At 38.3% G+C, this 9,900-nt stretch overlaps 1 protein-coding gene across 10 annotated transcripts in view; it reads right to left on the bottom strand.

Annotated features, from left to right (window-relative positions):
• Positions 1 to 9,900, bottom strand: part of ADGRL3 (adhesion G protein-coupled receptor L3) — a 609,531-nt gene that overhangs the window by 181,867 nt on the left and 417,764 nt on the right. For 8 of the 10 annotated variants that reach the window (XM_006146256.3, XM_006146257.3, XM_014586937.2 and 5 more), the window contains one exon: positions 7,167 to 7,205. The exons of the other annotated variants lie outside the window; for them this stretch is intronic. In XM_006146256.3, coding sequence (XP_006146318.1) covers positions 7,167 to 7,205 — 39 coding nt within the window. The remainder of the gene's footprint in view (positions 1 to 7,166; positions 7,206 to 9,900) is intronic. 10 annotated transcript variants of the gene reach the window in all.

The following is a 9,900-nucleotide window of genomic DNA, read 5'->3' as shown; positions in this document are numbered from 1 at the left end:
CTCAGCTCCGTCAGAATGCTGCTCAAATATCACCTCAGTAATTCATTTCTAATTTTCTTTGGGTCTATAGCATTTATTGTTACCTGACATACTATATTCAGTATATTGTTTATATTCTCCAATAGACTTTTTTCTCCCTTGAAGAGAAGGATTTTGCCCATTAAGTGCTTTGCTATGTTCCCAGTGTTGATAAGATTACTGGACCCCTGGGCTCGGCAGGTGACATGGTGGTTAAGGGAGGTGGACTCCCACATGGCTGAATCCAGCTTGAATCCCAGAGCTGGTGGCTTGCTTTCTCACTTTCTTCATCTCTCCCTCCCTCTCTCTCTCACCCTGTCTGGTCAAATTAAAATAAATATATAAATAAATAAAGTTAAATAAAATAATTCTTTAAAAAAACAAACAAAAGATTATAGGACCTACAGGGTCAACTAGTAGTCCTTAAATATTTTTGTTGTTGACGACTTGGGATGTTTTTCCAGTCTGAGAGAAAGACTGGTTTTACATTGCTGAACTACAAGATATTTCTAATCGATTTTTTAAGATAAACAAACAAGTAAAATAATAAATTAAATGAACAAATAAAGTTCCAAATTCAAAAAAGAAGAGGGCTTGTTTCAAATAAGCATCAAAAAACATACAGGGCACCTGCCTTTCAAATGTTAAAAAAGAAGAAAAACAGATAGGGGTGTGTGTGTATTTTTTAAATGTTCGTCTATCTGTCAGTTTTTTCTGATCAGTGCTGAGCCTGGTTTGGCAGGTAACAGCAGGTTCCCAACAGTGACTGCAATGGTTCACATCAATACCTAGATGTGCTTATATCTCCATTAAGCAAGGTCGACAGAAGACTCTAGGGCAAACATATTGCCTCTGAGATTGGGAAGACAAAAGAAACTGCTGATAGAAATGAAAATATATTTCCTAACCAGGAAAAGGCCCTGCTTTAGAAGTAGTTAAAAAAAAAAAAAAAGAACACCAGTAATTCTTCATAGTTCCTTCTAAAGAGAACAATGATAACACACATTACTACTCTAAAGACTGCAATTCAAGGTTGAAAAATGAGAAAAAATAATTGCAAATTGAAGTTCTGATTTTATTTTATTTATATTTATTGTGTGACCTTGTGAAAGTCATTCAACCTTCCCTAGGCTTCCATTTTCTTTTTGGTAAGTTAACTGCAATAATGCTTTAACAATAATTCTATAATTATAGAATTATTATATAACAGACTTACATAATTCTATAACAGACTTATGAAGAATATTAAATAAGAATGTATGCTATTTGCTCTACACAGTGACAGTCACATAATTAGTGCCCAACATATGTGTTTACTCATTACCAAACCATTGTTATTCTTAATTACGGTACTGGAGAAGCACAGGACACAAATCGAGATGCACTGGCAATGCCACCAGAGTTAGTCGTAGCATCGTAGGCTGATCATTTCCTCTTTAGGTCTCAGCCAACTCACCTCCATCTCTCTCTCTCTCTCTCTTTCTCTCTCTCTCTCACTTTTTAAAGAATTATGTATTTAATGTGTATTTATTATTATTATTTTTTAATTCTCCAGAGAGAGACAGGGAGAGAGAGGAAAAGTGAGAAAGCAAACTGCCAGGTCCAGGACTCGAACCACGGTCAGCCATGTGGGGGTCCAGTGCCACTTACTGACCCCTCACCTCTACCCTTAATGTCCTTTCTGGTAACGTTACATCATAGTGGCAGTTTAATATGCGTGTTTAACACAAGCATCAGTTTTCTCCTCCAGCATAACACTTAGCATTTCCTAAAGGAAGGCATTAGGTCCAAGAGGTGGTAATGATATGTTTTACTATGAAATATGTCCATCTCCATCTTTCAGAAATCAACAGAATTTTTATTTTAATAAAAAATTAGAGGGCATGCTCCATGGATGGTCTGATGGTTAAAGGAGCCGGATCCCATGTGACAGGATATGCAGTTTGAATCCTGACCCCGGCGGCTTGAAATTCTGTCTGGCACATGGGTGTGCCCCAAATCCCAGCAGGATGGAGAGGGAGAAGCACTTGCAGCATGACCATGCCTCACTGGGGATGATGCTTTCTCCTGCTCCCTCTGTCTCCCTCTGGCAAGTATATATACCCTCTGGCCAATTTTTTTTAAAAAGTGAGAAGAAAAGGAATATCACTACTAGGCTGTCCTCATTGCACAGTGACTAAGGAAGCCAGATTCCACATGGTCAACGACAGTTTGGATCCTGGCCAGGCAACTTGACATTGGGTGAACATGCATGCATGCTCAAACTCCTGATGGGAAGGAGAAATGGAGGACGAAAGATTGTGGTGTGACCATGTCCCCTCTCTCTCTCACTGGCAAGCCCACATGCCCTTTGTCAATTAAAAAAAGGTTTTTTTTTTTAAATAAAATTACAGGTACCAGCATATGGTGTGTCCAGTTACATTGTTGGACTCCCATGTAGTTGACTGCAGTTTGAGTCCTGGACCTGGCAGCTTAAACTCACACTGGGTTCATGTGCATGCATGCCCAAGATCCAATGAGGAGAAGACATTGTGGCATGGTCTTTCCCCCTAGCAGCGGGAGCGGGGGGTGGGGGGTGTGGATTTCTCACTTTCTGTCTCTCTGGCAAGCACATGTGCTCTATAGCAGAGATATTTTTATTTATTTAATTTTTGGTAAGTTAACTGCAATAATTCTGTAACAGAATCATGATGAATATTAAATAAGAATGTATGCTATTTGCTCTACACAGTGGCAGAGATTTTTTAAAAATATCTCCTAAAAATAAATTGAAAAGCAAATAAAATGACAACTAAATGAAAAAATAAAGTATACCTAAGTATATTGGATCCATTTTTCATTTTGTCGTTGTTGTCACTCTTGAGATGTAAATATAGTCATGCATTGCTGGACGCCAGGAATATAATTTGAGAAATGCATCCTTAAACAACTGCGTCACTGTGCAAACATCACAGGTTGTACTTACACAAACCTGGATGACGAAGCCTTCTACGTACCTGTGCTATCATGTCTGATCTTACAAGACCACCACTGCATTTGTGGGCTGTCACTGGCCAAAGTCTTGTTATATCTTACATGACTATATCATGGCTTTTAGAAGATTCACATATTTAAAAAAATAATATCAACTACCTTTTAATTGGTCACCTACAGATCAGTTATTACGGTTGACAGCTGACAGTTCAGACTTCACGATGCTTTTATTTGCGTGTGAAATAAACAAAAGGTAAAAAGCAAGAGACATAAAAGATGAATCTAGATAATTCTTTTTGGGGGGGCAGAGGGAGAGGTTTTCACTATAGGGAGCATGCGCTCGCCAGACAGAGAGAGACAGAGAGACAGAAAGTGAGAAATCACCCCCCAGGGGAGATGGTCACACCACAATCCCTTCTCCTCCATTCTCCTCTCGGGATCTTGGGCACGCACACACACACACGCCCGGCGTGAGTTTTAAGCCACCAGGTCCAGAACGCGAACCGCGGTCAACTACGTGGGAGTCCAGCGACATAGCCATTACGCTAACTGCTGGTTCCCTAGATAATTCTATAAATAGCCACTAACCTCTACATAACTTAAAGCTAAAAGGACTGGGGTCAGCAGGTGGCATGGTGGTTAAGGGCACCGACTCCCACATGACTGACCACGGTTCGGGTCTCAGACCTGGCAGCTTGTTTATCACTTTCCCTTTCTCTCTCTCTCTTTCTCTCTCTCTGGTCAAATTGAAAAATAATAATAGATGAATAAATAATTCTTGAAAAAAATATATAAAGAAAGCTGAAAGGTCAAATCCACTCTAGAAGAATGATTGCTTGTGCCTACTGGAAAGGCTACATAATTTTAAGAAACTCATGATAACTAGACAATCATCTTATTTCATATTTCATGCATAAAGCACTACAAGGGTAGTTCATATCTTTTTTTAAATTTTTATATATATTTTTTGAGAGTCTTTTTGCTATAGGGTGCATGCATTTGTCAGAAAGACAGAGAGAGATGCGAGACAGAAAGTGAGAAATCACCCCCAAGGTGGGATGGCCATGCCACAAGCCCTTCTCCTCCATTCTCCTCTCGGGATCTTGGTCATACATGCATGTACACCCGGCATGAGTTTAAGCCACTGGGTCCGGGACTTGAACCGCAGTCAACTACATGGGAGTTCAGCCACACAGTCATTATGCTACTGCTGGTCTCAGTTCATATCTATTTTATAGGTAGCCTTGGATGTGCATTGAACATAGAAATTATGGAGAACATGAAAGAAATCTTCAAAATTTAAAAAATCTAAATCTTAAAGTGTTATTCACTCTGGAATTTCATAAAATAAACATCTACATTTCGACCAACAAAGGCAGCACAGTGTCTTGGTAAGCAGAGCATTTCTGCTTCACCGATATTCCACTGGAATTTGGCCTTATCAGATGTTTAGTCAATAGCTGAAACATTTATTCAGAGCTAGTCAATTATAACACCAGGAAACCAGCCATCGAATAAACTGTGCTCTTAATTTTCCATCAGAGATTCATGTTTGAACGACCATGCATTTCATAGATTTGAATACCGAGAGGTTAATTATCCCAAAGGCCCCCTTACAAGGATAGCATAGTCTGCCATCACAAACAATCCTAATATTGCTCGAAAACGATCTTCAGCTTTCAGTGCAAAAGAATACTTTAATCTCTCTACTAAAACACACACTAAAAGTATAGGTTTTATATACATTAATACACACACACACACACACACACACACACACACACTGATATCAACTTCTCAAACCAAGTTCTTTCTCAAAACCCTAGAAAAACAAGTCTGAACAGTTTCTCGTACACAACGATTTGTTATCTTAGAACGAGAAATGTGAATTAAGAACTTATCTTCCTATCCTCTGTTGAATGTTAACATTTCTTTTCCTTTTAAATGACTATCTCACAAAATGCCCTTGCCATATGACTTCAAATTCAGAATGAAGCTCGCCAGAAATAAAAATAAATTTTTTTTTCATTTATTTTTTTAAAAATTGCAATCACTCTGAAAAAAAGAAAAAAATCCTTAGAGTAAATGTAGTAAGAACTGAATGGCTCATCGGGTCAAGATATGTTACCTCAAAATATGACACCTTGGCATTTGAGAAAACAACAGAAGCAAGAAGGTGGCTCTCACCTGCTCCCTTCCCTTCTCCCCTGAAGTAGGTCACCAAACCAAGGTGGAATTTTCTGCCCTTCCCCTGAAGCAGGTTGTAAGATCCTCATTTGAGAGGTGCATGTCTTTGACCCAAGGGGAAAGGAGCTGAAGACAGAGATGTCAAGAAGAATCTGAACAAAAAGGCCTTGCTAAGTTTCCCGGTTATTACTTTTAGATCACCCTCCGTGTTTCCAACCACGCTTCTCCACTGTCTACTCTTCACCATACCTAAGCATAAAAACACATAGGTCTCCCTGTTTCTTTCAGTTTTCATCTCTAAAGGCTCCTGGGTCACATGAAAGTCATGTTAAATTAAACTTCTGTATCTCTTTATTCTGTAGTTTTTCTTTCTTTTGTTACAGAGGCCTCAGCCACATGGGTGAGGGAAAGAAATTTTCCCTCCCCCACAGAAGCAGCATGTAACAGAAAGGTCTGGCCATTCACACGTTTAACTGACTGACAGGTACCACACATAATGTGTTCTTGTGGTGCTGAGGAGACTTCAAAACCACCAAATCCAATCGAAATGATCAGTACGTGGTCCCAGAATGAGAGTGTAACTAAAGAAAGCTGAGTCTATTCAATAGTATTTAAACTCATCTGAAGTGGTAACGTGCTAACATGTATTAATCAATACTGTCCAGTAGATAGTCAAATCCTACAGCAGAGACCGTATTTGTTTTGTGCACGAATATTTGTTGAGGCAATACAAAAACTCCTGTATGGAATTTAAAATGGAGCAACCATAAGAAAAACAATTTGCTAGCCAGAATTAAGCAAATGAGTATAAACAGCACACAGAGTTATATTCATTCATTAACACGTTTATTATATTGAGCTTTTCACAACCTCACTTTCCCTTACGGCCATCTAGTACCTTTTGCAATGATTTTATGCTTGTTAAGTCCCTTCCTAATTATAAATTCAATTCCCAGTTCTATACTATGCCGAAGGACAACAGATGTGAATATTCAGATGACTTCAAAGACATAAATGAACACATTGATATCTACTGGGTAGTCAGAAAAATCATGATGTATTTTTTCTGTGTTTTTCTATGCAAAAATGCATCATGACTTTTCCGACAACCCAGTAGTATTTACATCAATTTAATCTCTTAGGGTTTTGGTTAAAAACATCCAATAATATTATGTCAAAACTGAATAAAATGAAAAGATTTTGTTTTAAGACTGCCAATCTCATAACCATTAACTCGGTTCTTGGGGTTATCTATAAATGCACCTGTATTTTCTTTAAAAATACCATGATATATATGTAGAGAAAGTTTACAATCACAATTCTATTGCCCTTCTTTCCTCTCTCCTTCATTCCCTTCCTCTCTCTTCCTTCTTTTCCATGGAGCTTGTTTTGGGGACTCTTCTCTTTTACACAAAACTGGTTACTACTTAGAAACAAAGTAGAATATGTTAACTGGGAAACAAAATGGGTATTTACCTTAGGAGTAACATTTTTGCAAGGAGAAAGTAAGATAGTCCCAAGCATGCCTTGAGCAAAATAAACAGTTACACTGGGAAACAGAAGCATGACCTTCCAAGTTTCCCAGACTGCATGTTTTCTTAGCTGATTCTGGGTGTCAATTCTGAATGACTGGCTGCTCACATATTAGCTGGCTCAATGTATAAAGGAAATATTGTTATGCCAACCCCTGTGAAGATATTAGAGATTTCTGCATGGCACCCAACTCACCTCTTAGTGATGACTAAAATATTCACAGCCTAGTCCCATTCCTTCTTTGTGTTATTCGACAACTCACTGATACCACCAAGTTTGCTTTTAGCACATACCCTCTTCCCTATGTCTTTCCATTCCCAGCCTTCATACCCTCCCTGACATCTTTTTTCAGTTCAAAAGGATACATTGGCATTGTGCTATGAGACGTTCATGCATGCTATCACCCACAGAGACAATTCAACAACTTAACGCATTTATAAAAACGCAGAAAGTACCTGGACATAGGCTCTGCAAGAGCGCTCTCTTTTCTGAAGCTGAATCCATTAAGACAGCAGATTAAACACAGAATAGAAAAAACAAGTTAGTGACAGAAGAAAACAAGAAACAATCAAAGAACACATCTACAGAAAACACCTTATTTTCTTGTTTACCACCTCCTAGGAGAAAATGAAAGCTAAGCAGCAGCCAACTATATGCAATGGCTTGACAAGTAGTAGCCCCTGTAAATCTTTTCAGAGCCGGGGTGAAAACCGATGGGGTAAAGTTTGATGACAGAAAGAAATCTTTGAATACATTTAGTAGAGATTAGTAAAAAGCATTATTTTTCATTCATTTGAAATGACTCATTTCACATCAGGTTAGTGTTATTAATGGATGGGCCACAAATGAAGACAGATGAGGTTAAATCAATTGTGTCAAAAGTCTGGGATGCATTCTTCAAAGACGGTAGATTATTTGTGCTTTACAGAACATCGAGATGGTTAATGTGCAACACGAATACAATGTTCATGCATATATAGCAAAAAATTCAATTTATAGGGAAAATAGAAATGCCCATTCATTATGACTATTTAATACCAACGGACAAATACCAAAAGAGAAACAAATTTTGATTCAAAGAATGTGCTTAGTCTCCTGATTTATCACTTCTTATACTTCTTGGAGCAATTTCATTTGACAGTTTCAAGTCCTCCCAAAATTACACATTTTAGAAGCGTCAGTGCGATAAAAGCTCATTTTTGATTGTTTTGGTCGCACACAGAGTAAAGTTTTCCTAAGCAAAAGCTTGACAGCAATTTATATTCAGCCCCAAACATTTTTTTTCCTGGTGATAAAGTCACTAATTAATAACAGTTTATTCACCCTATTTAAATGAATGACCCCAAAGTTTATAGATTGTGGGTTTTCCTCCTCTTTCCTATTTTCTTTTGCACAGAAGCTTTAAGTGTTGAAGGAGAAAATCACCCAGGGTTAAGATGCAGTTACTGATGCCTTTTGTGTGGCTAATTCTCCCCTAACTCTAATTCATGTATTCCTCAATGAGCACAGAGCAGTGACTCTAAAGAATTAAGTGAGGAATGAGTGAGAGAAAATCGCCAGGGCTGTCATTTGGATCACTGACTCGCATCGAGGTTTTGCAGGACTCTAAACCCTCCAGAATTTCAATGTGGAGCCCAATTGATTTGTACTGAGTTGACTTTGCAAATCTGATGGGTTCTAACAGCTTCAGGGAAAGTGGGAACCACAGGAGATGAGAGCAAGCCAGCAAGCATGTGAATCACCTTTGCCCTCCCATCTCCTACCCCCACATGCAAATTAACATATGACAAACCACATTATATAAACAATTGAAAAGAGCCAAACGGGAAACAAAAGAGAGCATTAAAAAGCTTCACGAATGGAAATTTGCCCATTATGTAGTTATTTGATATTCAGAGTAGGCAAGCTGATTAGCTGTAGCCAGTTAGAAAATGACATTAATTGTCAGCTTTACCTGACACTGTCCCACATGAACACCATTTTTAAATAAAGATACAAAGTATGGCTATACAAGTCTTGTTATGGATACGTAGCATTAATAGAAATCATTCCTTTCAGGACATCATGGAACAATAGCTGGCAGCAATATTCATTAACAGCACGGAGTCATTCTGGGTAATAACACATTAAAATCGCAGCGTGCCAGATTATCCAGGCAGCTGTAGATTTTATTCTATCGGGCATAGATGTGATCTTGTCAGGGGCATAAGTGACAAAAATAACTCCTTGATGTTCTTCATGAAAAAAAAAAAAAACCCTTTAAGAGTAATTCAATATTTGATAGATTAAACTGTGCCTGGTTTCTAAAGATGAAACTGCAGGAAAAGCAGTACTGGCCAGACAAAATATCTGGCATTTTCCTATATTAACAATCTTATTTTAAAAATGTCTTTCATCTTGATGAGTGAGATTCTTACCCCAGTAAGGCACAGTTTAATCTATCAAATATGAATTACTCTTAAAGGGTAATTCATATTTTCATTAACAGCACGGAGTCATTCTGGGTAATAACACATTAAAATCGCAGCGTGCCAGATTATCCAGGCAGCTGTAGATTTTATTCTATCGGGCATAGATGTGATCTTGTCAGGGGCATAAGTGACAAAAATAACTCCTTGATGTTCTTCATGAAAAAAAAAAAAAACCCTTTAAGAGTAATTCATATTTGATAGATTAAACTGTGCCTGGTTTCTAAAGATGAAACTGCAGGAAAAGCAGTACTGGCCAGACAAAATATCTGGCATTTTCCTATATTAACAATCTTATTTTAAAAATGTCTTTCATCTTGATGAGTGAGATTCTTACCCCAGTAAGGCACAATAGAATTAAACATATTAAAACACCACTCATAGTCATTTTTTTTTTTTTTTGGAATTCTAAAGGGGACTGTTCCTTTACTGAATTCCATAAAGGAAAGTTATTCTAACACTGTCAAATTCTTGTTTTTGTAAGTATTGGGTTGTCCGAAAAGTCAAGATGCATTTTTGCCTAGAAAAGCAATGCCAGGAACCAGCAGTTAGCGTAATGGCTATGTCGCTGGACTCCCATGTAGTCGACCGCGGTTCGTGTCCCGGACCTGGTGGCTTAAAACTCACGCCGGGCGCGTGTGCGTGCGTGCCTAAGATCCCGAGAGGAGAATGGAGGAGAAGGGATTGCGGCGTGACCATCCCCCCTGGGGGGTGATTTCTC

The sequence above is a fragment of the Tupaia chinensis genome, unplaced genomic scaffold (genome assembly GCF_000334495.1).
Source record: "Tupaia chinensis unplaced genomic scaffold, TupChi_1.0 Scaffold000173_1, whole genome shotgun sequence".
Classification (NCBI taxonomy): Eukaryota; Metazoa; Chordata; class Mammalia; order Scandentia; family Tupaiidae; genus Tupaia; species Tupaia belangeri.
Note: the sequence above shows the minus strand (reverse complement) of the source record. Positions and strands in the feature narration are given on the sequence as shown.